Source organism: Protomyctophum bolini, assembly GCF_963924005.1.
Source record: "Protomyctophum bolini genome assembly, chromosome: 9".
Lineage (NCBI taxonomy): Eukaryota > Metazoa > Chordata > Actinopteri > Myctophiformes > Myctophidae > Protomyctophum > Protomyctophum bolini.
This window is the reverse complement of record NC_137870.1, coordinates 39,230,594-39,247,594: the sequence shown is the minus strand read 5'-3', so window position 1 is coordinate 39,247,594 and position 17,001 is coordinate 39,230,594. Positions and strand designations below refer to the sequence as shown.

The 17,001-nt window shown below is 43.6% G+C and overlaps 1 protein-coding gene across 1 annotated transcript; it reads left to right on the top strand.

Moving 5' to 3' along the window:
• The first annotated feature begins 2,132 nt into the window (after window positions 1-2,132).
• On the top strand, window positions 2,133-16,941 carry LOC308321000 (arf-GAP with coiled-coil, ANK repeat and PH domain-containing protein 2). The gene is made up of 22 exons (XM_080771766.1): window positions 2,133-2,574; window positions 2,906-2,963; window positions 3,356-3,475; window positions 4,275-4,328; window positions 4,650-4,708; window positions 5,820-6,003; window positions 6,582-6,626; window positions 6,764-6,859; window positions 7,169-7,243; window positions 7,435-7,538; window positions 7,703-7,754; window positions 8,493-8,593; window positions 9,139-9,250; window positions 11,348-11,547; window positions 12,047-12,116; window positions 12,274-12,368; window positions 12,540-12,610; window positions 13,366-13,520; window positions 14,195-14,304; window positions 14,483-14,593; window positions 15,106-15,167; window positions 15,990-16,941. Exons 1-22 carry the CDS (start codon window positions 2,522-2,524, stop codon window positions 16,169-16,171), a joined length of 2,169 nt encoding a protein of 722 aa, XP_080627892.1. The 5' UTR covers window positions 2,133-2,521; the 3' UTR covers window positions 16,172-16,941.
• Window positions 16,942-17,001: the final 60 nt, after the last annotated feature.

The window sequence follows — 17,001 nt, the reverse complement described above, 5'->3', positions numbered from 1 at the left end:
ATTGATCCTATAAACCTCCATCTTCAGTTCAAAACATCACCATCACCGTCCTATTGAGGAAAACATTTTAGAAAAGTGTAGCAGTGGCTCCAAGGTGGAGGTGGCATATCAAGTTGCACCTGCCTTGCTACTAGTGTGTGTGTGTGTGTGTGTGTGTGTGTGTGTGTGTGTGTGTGTGTGTGTTTGTTTGTTGTATCCCTGGTAACTATGAGTTTTAAATTTCAGGGAGTCTTGTTGGAAAAGAGGAGGAGAGGGAATGAAGGGGAAAAGGAGAGAGAGAGAGAGAGAGAGAGAGAGAGAGAGAGAGAGAGAGTGAGACAGTGTGACGGGGAAGGGTTGACAGAGTGGGAGGGTGAGAGAGAGCGAGAGAGAGAGACAGAGCCTCTCTGTCTTTCAAAAACCTTATTGTCCTCCATTAATATGATTGATGATGATGAGGCAGTCATGCGTGATATTGCAGTGTGTGTGTGTGTGTGTGTGTGTGTGTGTGTGTGTGTGTGTGTGTTTGTGTGTGTGTGCGTGCGTGCATAAGTGCGTGCGTGCTTGTGTGCATACGTGCGTGCGTAAGTGTGAGTTGTAGTTTCAGCACCAAAGCAATGGACAGTGCCTGGTTGGGAACAGTTATGTTGGGCATGTTAGTTAGCTTAACTACATTTCCCAGTAGCTTGTGGTTTGGATCTTCACTACTTCAGACCATTGGTATACCCTCATAGCCTACAGGGTATTGTTGGTAACATGTACGCTCTTGCTGATGTTAAGTACTGCACGCAGCATTCTGGTGTAGCACCCATCTAGAGACTTCTGCAGGGTTGGCTTCAGTGCTTCACTAACATTCGCTCGGTTGAGTTGACCCATGAGCCCAGGTACTTGAAGTCCTTGACTTCCTTCTGCACACCACAGTTCCTCCTGTTGTTGTCAGAGGTGGATGATCCGGTGAGATAGGATAGGTGATTTTTCTTGGCATTTAACCTGAGGCCCACGGTGGTCAGTTCAGAAACCCGTCCACCATGCAGTGAGTCAGTGACATATCGTTAGGCAGATTATTTTTAAACACGATTTTTTTTTAAAGATTTTTAGATTTGAATTATCTTGAGAACGATGGCTTCCTTTTTCGCATTGCAACTTTTCAGGACTAGAAAGCCTGCAGTTTCTATTAGCTTAGATTCCCCATCGATGATGTCACAGTGGTGGACGCGTTTGTGAACTGCCACAGCCCTATGAGACGCAGACTGATCGAAAACATTATGCCTTATAAAGGACATATACACTGTAGAACCTTATGTGAAGTATAATTTAAACAAAAGGCAACGTTCTCTTTGTGCTCAAATAAGGTCAGGAACATTACCATTAGCACTGGAGACTGGCAGGTTTAATGCCACCCCTGAAGATGAGAGATATTGTCTGTTCTGTGATCTAGATGAAATTGAAAACGAAGTTCACTTTCTGTTTTACTGCTCTAAGTACGATGACTTAAGGGATATTTTGATTAATAAGATGTCTTCTATATGTGGGGATTTCCTAGATTTAAATGACTATGTAAAAATGGAGATATGTTTTGTCAAAGGGACTTTCGTTGTAGCAGATTTTATTTGTCAAGCTTGGGAAAGAAGACAGAGTACTCTGTATACATCTGAGGTGTAATATAATGAATTGTGTAATGTAAACATGCTATAAAATGCATAAATTATGTATTGTAAAACATGCTGTAATTGCAAATGTGAAATGGTGTCTTATAAACCCATGAGGGTTGGGCACAAGGTGTGCATGACACGAAAATAAATAAACAATCAATCAATCAATCAATCAATCAATATGCCATTTTATCATGATTATTATATATGAAGATAGGTTGAAAAGTGGTGAAGTGGTCCTTTAAGACTATTACTTGTTGACCATATCACCATATACAATAATAATTAAACACAAAACTAACGGAACAGAATGCAATGAATGGACGTATAATAGTTTATTTTGTAGTCCACAGACTCCACACGCGGAAGTCCTATTTATCTTTTGAAATCGACTTGACGGAATAGTTGTCTGGCTACGCGAGACCATAGACGCGAGACTAGATAGATGAAGGATATGAACCCGGTTACCGGATGTTTACAGGAACAGGCATTCATTTAGCGAGCAGCAGCGAAGCATAGGCTATGAACAGCTGTTAACCCCAGTAGTACATGTAAATATAATAATGTAATGTACAATACTGTACTTTGTGATGTTTGTTTGTAAACTGTCCTGTGTTGGACTTGAGTGATACATAGACTTGCATGCAACTCCGCGTTAAACTTTGCATTTGTAAATTATACATACAGCACGTTTGTTTGGGGAAAAAAGACAATTCATCTGGTTTCCCGTTATGATACGATCTTTCCACTGAAGTTCTGCATTGTAAATATTCATTGGAAAGCGTCGTTTTGGCTGCAGTCGGAGGAAGATGTGTGGAGATTTCAATCAGTCATATTGATCATCGTTATTATCTGTCACTGAAGACAGTTTGAAAACATACCTTTACACGATGGAGACCCTGCTGGACTTTGAAGAGTGTGTCAAAGACTCCCCTGTGTTCAGGTGAGTACTTACTCTCTGTTGTACCAGCAGATGTTCGTTCTCCAACTCTTTTCTCTTAACTTCACACTCCACTGACAGCTGAGCCAGCAATTGCCACACAACATTAACACTTAATATTAATAACACACACACACACACACACACACACACACACACACACACACACACACACACACACACACACACATTGATGAAAGCTTTGCTCAAGGGGGTGGTGCTTTGACATTGGATTTTTGACGCTCCATAACTCCATTTATTTACCAACAATTAACACGTTGACATGTTTTCGTGTGTGTGTGTGTGTGTGTGTGTGTGTGTGACTGTGGTTCAGGTTGAGTCTGGAGCAGTGTGAAACTGATGTCACTCAATTAGAAGGCCAGGTGGAAAAGGTATGTACAGCTTGCTTTTTACTATAAAGGTTGGATAAGTGATACAGATATACCAGTATTATTATAAGTTTATTGTTCAGTAACAGAGGTCTCCCAGTCTAGCACAGCCGTCACTGCCAAGTAGAACTGTATTCCACTTGTTGTAATACATGGTTAAATATACAGTATGTCGTATGAGGAGAGTGTTCCACCCTGGACTCAGCTATAATTACTGTACTGTACTGCCACGACTACTGCTGAGCTGTGTGTTACAGTGTGTGTGTGTGTGTGTGTGTGTGTGTGTGTGTGTGTGTGTGTGTGGTTGAGGAGGTGTGTGTTTACCGTTTAGTGTGTGTTTTTGTCGACTGTGTACGTTTAAAAAATGTGTGTCTGTCATGGCATGGCTTTCCCAGGTGATGTCACATTGTGGTAAAATGGTGGAGGCGGGGCAAGCGTACAACGCAGCCAATGAGCTGTTCCTGGCCAGCCTGGCAGAGCTCTCCACCAATCACAGGAAAGACAGTGTCATAATGGTAAGTTTTCAACTGAGCGACACAGTACAGCTGTTGAATAGCATCTTAATATCTATATATTATTATGATGGAATAACGTCTGTCACACGACTGGTGTTACAATATAACACACTGGGTTGTCTGTCTCACCTGGAGGACAGTGAGTGAATCTGCTATTTGTGTTCCCACAACACCAGTGCACGATTAAGTATAAACCGGGCTTATTTCTCATCCTGAAGGGCAGTCCATACTGTCTCCGACCATCGAACTTTTCGTCGGAAAGCTCCGGTACAACTACAACATGACGTCACTTCTGAAACGCATTCCTCCGAATTTTTGTTCTGAAAGCTGCACTCCCAGATGTTGTGACTCTCCGAACTCTACTTCGGAGAAAAAATTTAAGTCTGATCTTTCCGACGAAAAGTTCGGTGGTCGGAAGACTGCCCTTAACCTTTTGCCTATAATAATCCTAACCAGAATATGTTCCTATTTCCCAAATCCCTGTGGTAACGTTTCTGACACCTCCCGCATTAAAACCCAAAAAGACAGAAGGATCGTGAGGCCGCACTTTCATGGTCTGTAGACTCTGTACTACTCACTACTGAAAGTTAGCAGGCTTTTGCCCTTCTGCTCCACGGGAGGTTTCTGTCCTCCCTGAGCCCGCCCGACAACGGGCATTACCATTTGACAGGTGTACCGCCCCAGTCAAACTCCCCACCTGTCACTGTCCCCGGAGCGGGTCAGTGAGACAGATGTACAGGGAGACAGTCGGACAGTGAGACAGTATTGTTGACTATAAAGTGTGTGTGTGTGTTTTCAGACATGTTTGAACCAATTCAGTCAGGCTCTTCAGGAGATGGTCAACTTCCACACTGTGAGTTTACCCTTAAAATATTAATAATGATCATAATTATTTATTACTATTTGCAGTAGTTGTGATTAGAATTACTAGTACTAGAAATAATATGGCTAATCTTAGTCATTATGATTTGAAGCAGTAAAACAACATTTATGTGACTATAGTAGCAGTATCTATAATATGGATATTATTAGTCATATTAAACCATTACAGTTTACCATACTAGCCCTGATAAAAAAAGGATACAGTAGTCATTTTGTATTTTGTATAAAAGAAAGGGGAATTCTATTAATAGTGGTATTAATATTCCAGTGCTTTGTGTTGTTTCTGTTCCAGATGCTGTTTGATCAAGCACAGCGAGCCATCAAACACCAGCTCACCAACCTGTTCTCTCAGTAAGTACGAACGCATGCACTGAAAGACTTAGCTCAGTGGTTCTCCAGGACTCCCAAACCAATGAATTGGCCGTGGACCCCATCTGCAAATGTTTTGTATCAGACGACAGGATTTGTGTTGTTGAAATATTTCAGAAATATTCCATACGTTGGGAAAAAAGAAAGAAAGCTTGTAGATCTGCTATTTTCAAATAGCCTACATAGATCAAAGTCGTTAAACAGACGCTGACCTCTGGAACCCCCTAGCTCTGATCCATATCCATCTACTGCTTCTACGATTCTGCCCTGCGCAGTACAAGGCTATGGGACTTCCAATTTTAAATCTCAAATCGAAATCAGACCAGCCTCTCCTCTTTGGCGTAAATAAAAAGAATGCTTTTGCTACTCACCAAAACAAAGGTGGGTTGTGTCAATAGAAAGACTACTTTCCTTAGTGGAAGCACTCTGAGCCCCCCACCACACGTATAAACGGAACTTTTTGGCCAAAAAGGGATTTTTTTTCACCGGAGGAAAAATATCCTCTATGAGGCAGTTCTCTGGGCAATATCAGTAGAGGGCGCAGCAGAGTAACTAAAAATGTTTTTTTTCCGGTGGAAACAAAATCCCTTTTTGCCCAAAAAGTACAGTTTATACGTGTGGTGGGGGGCTCAGAGTGCTTCCACTAAGGAAAGTAGTCTTTCTATTGACACAACCCGCCTTTGTTTTGGTGAGTAGCAAAAACGTTCTTTTTATTTACACACGGCGGAAGTTGATAGTAACATAGCTCTAATGCACGCATTAGAGCTATGTTACTATCAACTTCCGCCGCTCGCATGAATGCAGACCAGCCTCTACTCTTTAGTGTAAATAAAAAGAACGTTTTTGCTACTCACCAAAACAAAGGCGGGTTGTGTCAATAGAAAGACTACTTTCCACGCATTAGAGCTATGCACGCATTAGAGCTATGGAACAGAGCTAGGAACCCCCCTACCCAAGGATGCTGGCTGGGGGTTCCCCGTCCGGTCCCCACTGTCTCAGAGAAAAGATCCTTTTGTTTTTGACCTCATTGATAGCCAGATACTAGGTGACGGTGATCGATGCTGCTAAGTAAGGTTTGTTGTTCACGTGTCAGGTTCCTGCCGCAGCTGTCGGAGACCCGTAGAGAGTTTGTTCGCATCGGAGCTGATCTGGAGTCCGCGGCGGTGAAGAACGCTCAGGCTCCTCGTCACAAGGCGCCCGAGGCGGAGCGAGCCAGTCACCTGCTGCTAGCGACGCGCAAATGTTACCAACACTTTGGACTGGACTACTGTCTGCAGGTTCTGTTCTATTCTGTTCTGTTCTGCTACTTTTTGCTATGTTTGTATTTGAAGTTTTGGACATATGAGGTTTCCACCCGACAGAGACAATATTATGGTCTGTATATACAGTAACTGTAGTCGCAGGTTTTCACAAGGTGGGCAGGTGGCATACCTGTTTTTCCTGCTCTGGCTCATTTCCCTTTAGCTTCATTTGATTGTATCAGCCGCAGATTTGAACAGAAAACACATGTGAAGGTTCCATACCGTTGTGTTTCTCGTTTAAAGCTTCTGCCGAGACAATCAGGTGAACTTTTGGGTTCAGAAAACTGAACCGGAACAGGAAACAGCTTGAGATGCCACCATCTGGACACCTCTGGGACTACATCAGGGGTTGTCAATGTTTTTGGCTGACCCCCAGAGGGGTAGCGACCCTCAGGTTGAGAACCCCTGGACTACACTACAGTTATGTACAGACGGAGCGTATTCTGCTCCGTTCTATTCTAGGGTTTTGACATACTTGATGTCATACTGTATGTGATGTCATACTGTATGTGCACATAGATAATCATAATACGTCTTTCCTCTGACTCCCTCAGCTGAATAACTTCAAGACACAGCAGAAGGTTGACGTCTTAAACTCTGTGAGCTTATAATGTTACTATTTTTATAAATGTACAGTGAGTGTATTATAAGGGTTGCATTTATGTTGTTGTTTCCATAGTTCCATGCCCAGTATAGTGTGTGTGTGTGTGTATCTAATGCTTGTGTTGTTTGTTAGGTGTTTTCGTACTTCCATGCCCAGTACACATTCTTCCATCAGGGATTCGATCTCCTCAGAGATATGCAACCTAACATGAAAACCATGGCGTCACAGGTAACCATGGCAACACTGGACACGTATTACCAGTGTTCTAATCTGTTGTGTTGAATTCAACATAATTGTATTGACCTTGAAGTATAGAGTGCAACAGTTTAAAACCGTCAAAATTGATAAAATCCACAGAAAAAGCTGCGTGTGTGTGTGTGTGTGTGTGTGTGTGTGTGTGTGTGTGTGTGTGTGTGTGTGTGTGTGTGTGTGTGTGTGTGTGTGAGTGAGAGAGAGAGAGAGAAGTATTAGATATTTTGTTCTACTGTATTGCGTGTGTGTGTGTTATTAACATTAAGTGCTAATGTTGTGTGGCAGTTGGCTCGGCTGTCAGTGGAGTGTGCAGCTAAGAGAAAAGAGTTGGAGAACGAACATCTGCTGGTACAACAGAGAGTAAGTACAACACAATTATCCTGTAGCCCACGGACCCCCATTTGAAGAGATATGCCAGGGACCACCATAAAGCCCTGAACACCACCAAAGGGTCACCATGCAACTCTGTGTGTGTGTGTGTGTGTGTGTGTGTGTGTGTGTGTGTGTGTGTGTGTGTGTGTGTGTGTGTGTGTGTGTGTGTGTGTTTTCAGGATGCATCAGGTGAGCCTGTGGTTGGTCCATGCCCTGGGTCTGATGACACCATCCAGGGTTATCTGTTCAAACGCTCTAGACGGAAAACTAAAACCTGGAAGAGGTAGAGACACCTGTCGGTCTGTTTATCTATATGTGTGTCGATAATCAGCAGGCTTTTTGACAGCCTGTGCTAAATTTAACCTGGTCTGCAGCTGTTGTGCAGCTACAGCGAAGGGGGAGCTCACAGGTAGATGTAATATGTGAAAAACTATTATTTCTCTACAGATGCTGGTTTTCCATCAGAGACAACCAACTAATGTATAGGAAGTCACACAAGGTACTATTCATATTATTAAATAATATTATTAACCACTTAAAAGGGGGATGAAACCCTAGGCTGATTTTGTAGTTTGTTTTCCAGTTCAGATTCAGTGCTACAGCAGGGTAAAAGGTTAAAACATGGCTGGTTGCATAAGACTGACCTTTCCGGTACACTGTGCTGTAAGCAACACAGCTGCATCAAATCAATAAATTAATAAATTGGGTGTTTAGATTTACGTGTCGATGCTGTCTATGTCTATGCTTGCACATTGGCACACTACTGTAAATCTAAGACACCCACTATTCATTTGATTAGCTGCAGCTGTGTTGCTTACTAGCCTGTCATGTTTTCAATCTGTTGTAGTCCCCAAACTGCACTGACCTTCAACAGGTTAAGACTGTTTTAACCCATTAAGACGTCACCTGAGACCAAATTCTACAAAATGTCTTCTAAATCACGACAGTTTTCTGAAAAACCTATGTTTCTCATTTCTATAATCAGTGGTGCTCAAACTATTTCATGTCAAGGACCCCAAACATTACCTGTATTCGGCCTGCCGACCCCCATCTGAAAATATGTTAAAAACATTTGCTGTGAAAGAAAATAGCAGATCTACAAGGACATAGTGTCAGGTGTAAATGCCAGTTGCGACTGCAACCACTTCACTTGCAACAGAATCCCCAAACTGCAGCGACCTGCAACGGGTCAAGACTGTTTTAAAGTGGTTTAAATGAGTTGTGCTGCATGTTTTAGGAGGACAGCATGGTGTTGTTTGAGGACCTCAGGCTGTGTGCCGTCAAACCTCAGGACTCCATCGACCGCAGATTCTGCTTCCAGCTGCTGTCCGTACAGAAGTAAGACTCTCGTCGTACTGCACAGCATAATTCTCCAGACCATGTCTAAACTTTTTACAGCTTCAGCTCCTGCAGGCCTTGTCGAATTGAACAAAGATGAGGACTAATTAATTTGATACTTGCTGCGGCGCGGCTCTGCTCAGAGTTCTGAACGTACTGTCTATGCCGTGATGGTCAGCTATAGTCTGGAAAATACTCGGAGGTACAAGCACTGCCCAGACAAATGTAGTCAAGGGGCTGTCTATTCGTTTTCTCCGCAATTGCATTATGACGTTCTTATTGACCTGCCGAAGCCCAGCAAATTATGAATACAAATGTTGGATTTTGATGATAATTTTCAGCCGAACTCCACAGTGCATGTCCCTATATAAATAAAGTATTTGATTTTCGTGTGTGTGTGTGTGTGTGTGTGTGTGTGTGTGTGTGTGTGTGTGTGTGTGTGTGTGTGTGTGTGTGTGTGTGTGTGTGTGTGTGTGTGTGTGTGTGTGTGTGTGTGTGTGTGTGTGTGTGTGTGTGTGTGTGTGTGTGCGCGCGCGCGCGTGCAGGGGTTGTGTTTTGCAGGCAGATTCAGAGGAGTTGAGACAGTGCTGGGTCAGCACGATGCAGGGCAGCATAGATCTGGCGTACAGGAAGACCACAGACACGCCCCCAGCACAGGTACTGTATACCAGTAGATATAGCATGTATCATACATTATCACGTCCGTGGTGGAAAAATATCGAAATACTCTGTTACAAGTCAAATGTACAAAGGTATTGGGTATTGGCATCAAAATGTACTTAAGTGCAAAAATAGAAAGTACTCATTATGCAGAATGTTCCATTTAACACGTTTTCGATCTACAAGCTCAAAATGCGTCACATCGCGACGCATTGTCAGCTTGTAGATCGGCTATTTTCAAATGGGTGACATGTATATACTAGGGTTTAATATTTTCCCGGATTTGGCTCATTTTAATTCCCGGGAATTTGCGGACCTTTTCCCGGGCTCCCGCGGGAATTCCCGTCAGAAAAAAAACAAAAGAGAAGAAAAAAAAAGTGCCCACCAAAATGCATTTATATGTATAGATACTTCATATGTTCAATAGAATTGATATTCTTTGGTTGAAAACGTTTTATTTGAACGAAATATGAACATATAGCCTGCAATAAAATAATGTTATAGGCCTACTACGCTATTCAGAAAACGTGATACTTAAGGAGTTTGCGCTAATGTGACTGTCGAAGCACGGGGGGGTGGGGGGGAATAAACAACCTCACGTCTTTCTTTCACATTTAGCTATAGGTCTTTCTTTCACCCTTTGAGCAGTGCTGCTGGGCCTGGGTCCCCTTCTCCACTGCAGAGAATGTGATCATCCCGCTTTGTATTTTATGAAAAGTCCGATTGGGTGTTAAAATAGCCAGCACGGCCAGTGCGCAGCACAGCACACTGCTGATAGTGATTATTAGAGAGAGAGAGAGAGAGGGGCTGCGTGCTGGTGGTTACTATATAAAACAAATTGTAGCCTATACTCATCTTTGTTTGTGTTCCGTTTCACGTTATTTCTGACTGCTGAGTGACGCACACATGTATGCAGGCAAAAACCAAAAGGGGTTTAGAAGTGACAATGTCCATCACGGGGAAAGGAAACTCCTCGCTCCGTCGGTAAAACCCTCCTTTTAATACTCTATGGTAAAAACACACTTCTCAGTTCTCACAGAGACTGATTAGGCTAAATGATTGACAAGTGCAGCAGCTTTGTCAATCTTTTGTTTTTGCGGCTGATTCGGTCTGGCTTATTAGCCAGGCTAGCAGCTTTGGGAGGTGCCTGGCTGAAGATGTCCAATGCAGTTCTGGAGAGAGTGACTCGGTGCTTGTCCAGCGCAGACAGGAAATTATACGTTCTCCTCAGACATTCATTATTTTGCTAAAGTGTATAATAAGCTCTGTATCTGGTTAATTGCGGGAGGATGCAGGATTTGCGGAGTCCCGCTGATTTTATCTTGACCTCCCGTGTCCGCCCCGGTCCGCCCGCAGGTATTTAAATACCGCCCGTGCCACCAACATTTACTTTGGGTCCCGCTGGCTTCCCCGTTACAGCCCTTGAGTGTGATCCATAATTCCATATAAATATCATCAAATATGTTTGAAAATGATGGGAGGGTTCAGATTGGACATTTGAGCACTATAGATCAGCTGGGGAAAGAACGTGCAATGTGTGAAAACTCCTTTAGTGTAATTTCTAACGAGAAAAAACAACACCTCCGGGATGACGGGTCCCGAAGAAAAATTCGGTCGGGAATTTGCGTGCCCTATACCCGGGAGGCCCGTAATCCCGGGATCCCGGCATTAAACCCTAGTATATACTGTAGGGCTGAACTGGTTCGTGTATGTTTTGGGGAAATTATCAAAATCTATGTATTAAGTAAACGAGTAAACGAGCCAGACAACCCAAAGACTACATTTCCGGGCTGCTGCCCGTAGCACACAACAGCCCATCGCTTGTTGTCTTGACATAATGAGCATGACATATTTTAGCAGCGACATTGACTTCAGACTCGCAAGTGTAGTTTTAAGACTTTTGCAGCAGAATGAATTAAAAATTCTCCAGAAACGGGCTGTATCAAATATGATTATGAATGAAAAATAATTTCACAAAGGCTCCATTTCCTAACACAGTGATTTATTTTCCCCCCTGTTCTACCGTACTGTGTGTGTGTGTGTGTGTGTGTGTGTGTGTGTGTGTGTGTGTGTGTCGCTTGCATGCGCGCGCAGCCCAAAGGCTCCCCCCGGTCATCAAGTAGCTGTGACTCCCAGCACAGCCCCTCCCCTCCTCAGCGGGGCGCGGCGGCCGTGGGCATGGCTCTCGGGGGGCGTGGCAACCAGCGCTGCTGTGACTGTGGGGAGGCGGAGCCTCGCTGGGCCTCCATCAACCTGGGAATCACCATGTGTATCCACTGTTCTGGAGTACACAGGTACCTGTCTGTCTGTCTAGTAATCACCATGTGTATCCACACTTTTCCTGGGCTGTGTGTGCTCCAGTTCCTGTCGATTTGATCCAATGAAACTGGTCAGATGACCAATGATATCCAATGAAATCAACAGGAACTGGAGCACACACAGCCCAGGAAAAGTGTGGATACACTGTTCTGGAGTACACAGGTATACCTGTCTGACTGTCTTGTTATGTGTCACGTTTTTTTTTCTTCTTTATATTATTCTTTAGCGTTTCTTTTCTTATCTCCACTGTCGGGAGCATCTGTGTGTGTGTGTGTGTGTGTGGAACGAGCTTCACATTTATATTTCTTGCCTTGATCTCCTATCCCCCCCCCCACCCCCTCCTCTTCCCTTTCTTTGTTTTCTTGGAAAAAATAACAGGATGGGAACTATGCACAAAAACTAATTTCGCCCACCTTTTTACTTCGTATGTGACAAATGACAATACAGATGATTGTCACTTATTCTGTGTTGTAGGAGTCTTGGGGTTCACGTTTCCAAAGTTCGTTCTCTCACTCTGGACTCCTGGGATACTGAACAGCTGAAGGTAACGTACAATACACGTACTACAGTACATTCGCCTCTCTCTACTACTGTCCTGGTGCTTTACTGTGAGAGAAAATGTCTCAAAGTTCCTCGAGCATGATGGGGTTTGTTGCGACTCATTTGAGTTACTGGTGATGTTGTTGCCTCCCTCTGCTCAGCTGCTGTGCGTTCTGGGAAATGACGTGATCAACAGCATCTATGAGGCCAGGTGTTCAGAGGAAGGCGGAGCCAAGCCCAGAGCAGACAGCACCAGGTCAAACTATTATCCGTCAGTCTCTATACATTTGGAAATTGTATGTATATGACGACCATACAATATAGTATAAAGCGACCTTCTAACTGGCAAAACATTGATGGTATGTGTTCCAAAAAAGAAAAGAAAAGAGATTTTTTCATGTTTGTAATGTTGTTTTTTCTCATTTAGGTCAGATAAAGAGACATGGATCAAAGAGAAATATATGGAGAAGAGGTTTGTTCAAAACCGCTCCTCTAGTGGTAAGTACTAAGTAGTAATCTCACACATATCGCACACACCATACCTGTAACTTTCATTAGCCCTATAAAAAGAAAGTCTTCAAGTGGCCACAAAGGGGCGCCCCGTGGCCAGTTGAATACCCCCTGATGTACATGGGCCCCTTATCAAACGACTCTCCCGCAGATAATAATATCAGATCTACAAGCTCGTATAGCGCGGCACTCGAGCTTGTAGGTCTGCTAGTATGTGCGCACGGGCCGGCACCACATGAACCCCACTGCTCATAAGAGGCAATGGAAAAGTGGTCAGTGCACTCATGTGTGTACTCATGAAGTACACACTGTATATGTCTTGCTAGGAGCTTCTCACTAGCCAACACTGTACACACAATAGGAGGATGAATGGACTGACTGCTTAATTGATTGAAAAAAAAGAATTCACACTATGCAGAATGTGTACGTTTCAAACAAAAGTACAGGACAATACAAAAACTGTTACTTGAGGATTAGTCTCGCAATCTCCGAATGCTACATAGAGTCTGGAACTACACCTTCCGAAATCCGAGTGAGGAAGCTGCCATTTCCGTTCACGAAAATATGGTTATTTTTATATTTCCATTTCAGCTAAGCAGCAAGCTATATATTATGCTTAGATGATTTCTATTTACTGTATATTGGGATACATTTGTGCAACTGTGAAGACTAAAAGGAAGTGGGAAGGAGGCGGGATATTAATACAATGCAACTGACGTACAGTACACGTGTGATTCTGACAGCGACGGCGAGGGAGGAAGCAACACGCGGCCTGTACCGTGCCGCGTTGCTAGGAGACCTGGTCACCATGGCGGCCATGCTGGCCCAGGGTGCAGAGGTCAACTCCAGTCTGACGGAGGAGAAGGGACGTACCGCGCTGATCGCTGCTGCTGTGGGGGTGAGGAGGACATGGTTATAATACACCCTATGAACACTCAAACCTTTTTGGCCAGGTGCGAAGCAACTGGCCCACATTTGCACGCACCACTACTGATGACAGCAAAGTCCACTCTAAACACGGCCTAGTCATGATTGGCTGCCTCCTCCTAGCGGCCTTACTAGCGACCTAGTCGTGATTGGTTGCCTCCTACGCCAATGGGAGTCTGAATGGCACAAAAACCCATACCCTGAACGCCAGCAGCACGGAGCGAGTGGCAACAGCAGCTAATGTTATGAGCTAACTGGAGCTAGAGGAAAGCCATGACAAAACACAGTGAGTGAACCAACAAAAGAACGTCAGAAACTAACGAAAACGGGGCGCTACAAGAGCTCGTTGCACCTGGCAGTTGTGACGGAGTCATTTTCTTGTTTTGACTGCGTAATTACTTCATTTTAAATCCCCTTGAATGGGGGTGTTTTTCCACTAACCTTTGAATAATCACCCCCAATGTTGTACGTTGTTCAATTCCAGCCACGGGTGCCTTAATATAGTGCACAAGACTGTCTGTCTGAATTGAATACATGAATGGTCAAGGACTCAAGTGTGTATAAACAGGGTTCTAGTGAATACATACCATATTATACAGTATGGGCATGTGTGTGTGTGTGTGTGTGTGTGATGTGTATGAACAGGGTTCTCTGCTGGCATGTGAGTTCCTGCTACTGAACGGAGCCAACGTCAACCACAGAGACCACAGAGGACAGGGAGCTCTGCACACTGCTGCCACCGCTGGACACACTGGGTACTACTGGACACATGCACAGTGCACACGCACACACACACACACAGTCACACACACACACACACACACACACACACACACACACACACACACACACACACACACACACACACATTCTCTCTCTCTCTCTCTCTCTCTCATATGTCCAGAATCATATTGTTGTTGCTACTGTGTCCAGTCAGGTGTGTCTGCTGCTGAAGAGAGGGGCCAATCAATACGCAGCTGATGAGAGAGGTCACGACCCCCTGGCCATCGCCGTAGAAACCGCCCATGCAGATATCGTTACCCTGTCAGTATAACAACTGTATTATATTTGTACTATATTTACAAAAGACAAATCCATAAAAGCAGGTAGTCTCGCGTAGCCAGACAACTATTCCACAATCTCCAGTATATAGAGTCTGGAACTACGCCTCCCGACAATCCGAGCAAGGAAGCTGGCATTTCCGTTCACAAAAATATATTTTTTATGATTCTTTACATTGAACTTTTCAATATCAATTTCTGCTAAGGAGTCAGCTACATATGCTTAGATGATTTCTATTTATATTAGGATAAAATTGTGAAGACTAAACAGTAGTGGCGTGTAGGCTTCACTTCCGCTTTATCACTTGCTCATGATCAGAGCTTCCGTTGCTCCAAACTGTATGACGGAAGCATTTGAAAAATGCAAGAGGCAACGGAGAAACAGGGGAAAGCAACACATACCATAACGCAATATTAGGAAGAATAGGATAGCCCTTCAGTCTGTTTTCTATGGTTGTATGTTTAGTGTTGACGTTAATTTCACTGTTCTGTCAGACTCCGTATGGCTCGTATGAACGAGGAGATGAGAGACTCTGAGGGCATGTTTGGATCCATGGGTGAGTGCGCGCGCGCACACACACACACACACACACACACACACACACAATCACGCACACATGCATTAGTATTAGGCATGTAACGATACACTCAACTCACGATACGTATCACGATATGAGGTTCACGATACGATTTTCATTCCCCCCAAAGCTTTTTTCACAATTTTTATTTAACTACATTTCAAAGATAATTGCCTTCCTTAATGTTTTAATGAGCATCAATAACGACCATCACCTGGGCACAGTCACAGACACATATACAGCTCCCCTCTCCAGGCCTCTACTGTCTCATTTCTCTCCAAAATCATGTGAATATGATTACAGCTGACATTTCTTATCACACACTAGCCCCCCCTAAAAAAATAAAACTTTTTTTTTTTTAATAAATTGATACATATCGTCGGGATATAATATCGATATATCGCGATATACGATATATCGTTACATGCCTAATTAGTATTGATTTTGACAGTACATTTTTATTTAGTTTTAGTCATAGTATTTTGAATAAAATGCTATTTAGTTTTAGTCATATTTTAGTCATCTGAAATGTGTTAAAAGAAAAGTAAAACAACATTTTCAATCAGGGTATGGTATCTAGGTTACGTACATTATAATACATTATATCCAATTGAATAGTAAGGCGCTCTATATCCAACTGTCTACTTACTGAAGGCCTCCAACCAGAGGTCACCCAGTGTCAGATTTGGTGTGTGATAACAGATTGTACAAGGGAATATATGTATTCAAGTGAAAGGCATACTTTCTACAAACTCTATGAAAGGGGTCCAAGTCCTACAGTATGCGTTGTGTGCTTTTCAGGGGACGACGAGACGTTCCAGGACATCTTCCGTGACTTCAGTGATATGGCGTCACATGACCCAGAGAAGCTGGCCAGGCGCAAGTTCAGCAGAGGAGCAGAGGAGGAGGAGGAGGAGGAGGAGGAGGAGGAAGGAGAGAACACACAGAACCACCAACCAGCTGCAGAAACGTCTTGTGAATAATGGATGTTGTCTCTCACGTCCTTTCCAGAACCGTGGGCTCCCCACTTCACAGCGGGGTCCGAGGACCCCCAGGGGTCCTTGAGGGGGTGCTCCAGGGGGTTCCTCAGCTGAGATTGTTGATGGGAACGAAATGAAACCTTACAGGTCTGTAACTCAGAGAGCGTACAAATTGAACCATTGGTAGGGGTACAAATTTGAGTGTACAAATGCTATGCTATATGGGGGTCCGTGTGGCCTGAATGATGCATACCAATCTGGGGGTCCTTGAAATTAAACACAGTGGTTCTCGCACCTTTTTTGAGCTTTGGACCACTAGCATATTTCCAACGAAGATCCACAAAGACCACTCCAAGCCACCTCCCCCACAACAAGATTCATAGTAGTAGTATATAAGAGGGCATAACACTTTTCTATTGTCATTAATATTTTATGAAAAAGAAAATACAAATACATTATATATATATATGTTCATGATGTTAAATCCATATTTATGTCTGCATACCACAGTCACCCAGTTCTTACTGATGAGTGTATTCAGGTGGGTGAATACCCAAACAAAACAAAACAACAGTTAAACAACAAATCTCATGACATCAGTAGTGTAGAGTAGGATCCATCTATCGTAGTGATAGTTCACATTTTCATAGAAAGGACCTCTAATCTGTCTCCTCATAAAACTCCAAAAGGTTTCCCTGTGTGAATAGAGGTGTTTCTGTGGACTGTAAGGCGCGATTCATACTCTGTTCGGCTCTGTAGAGCTTACAATGTGACGTCATTTGAGGTTCGGGGGGGGGGGGGGGGGGGGGGGGGGGGGGGGGGGTGTACCGTAC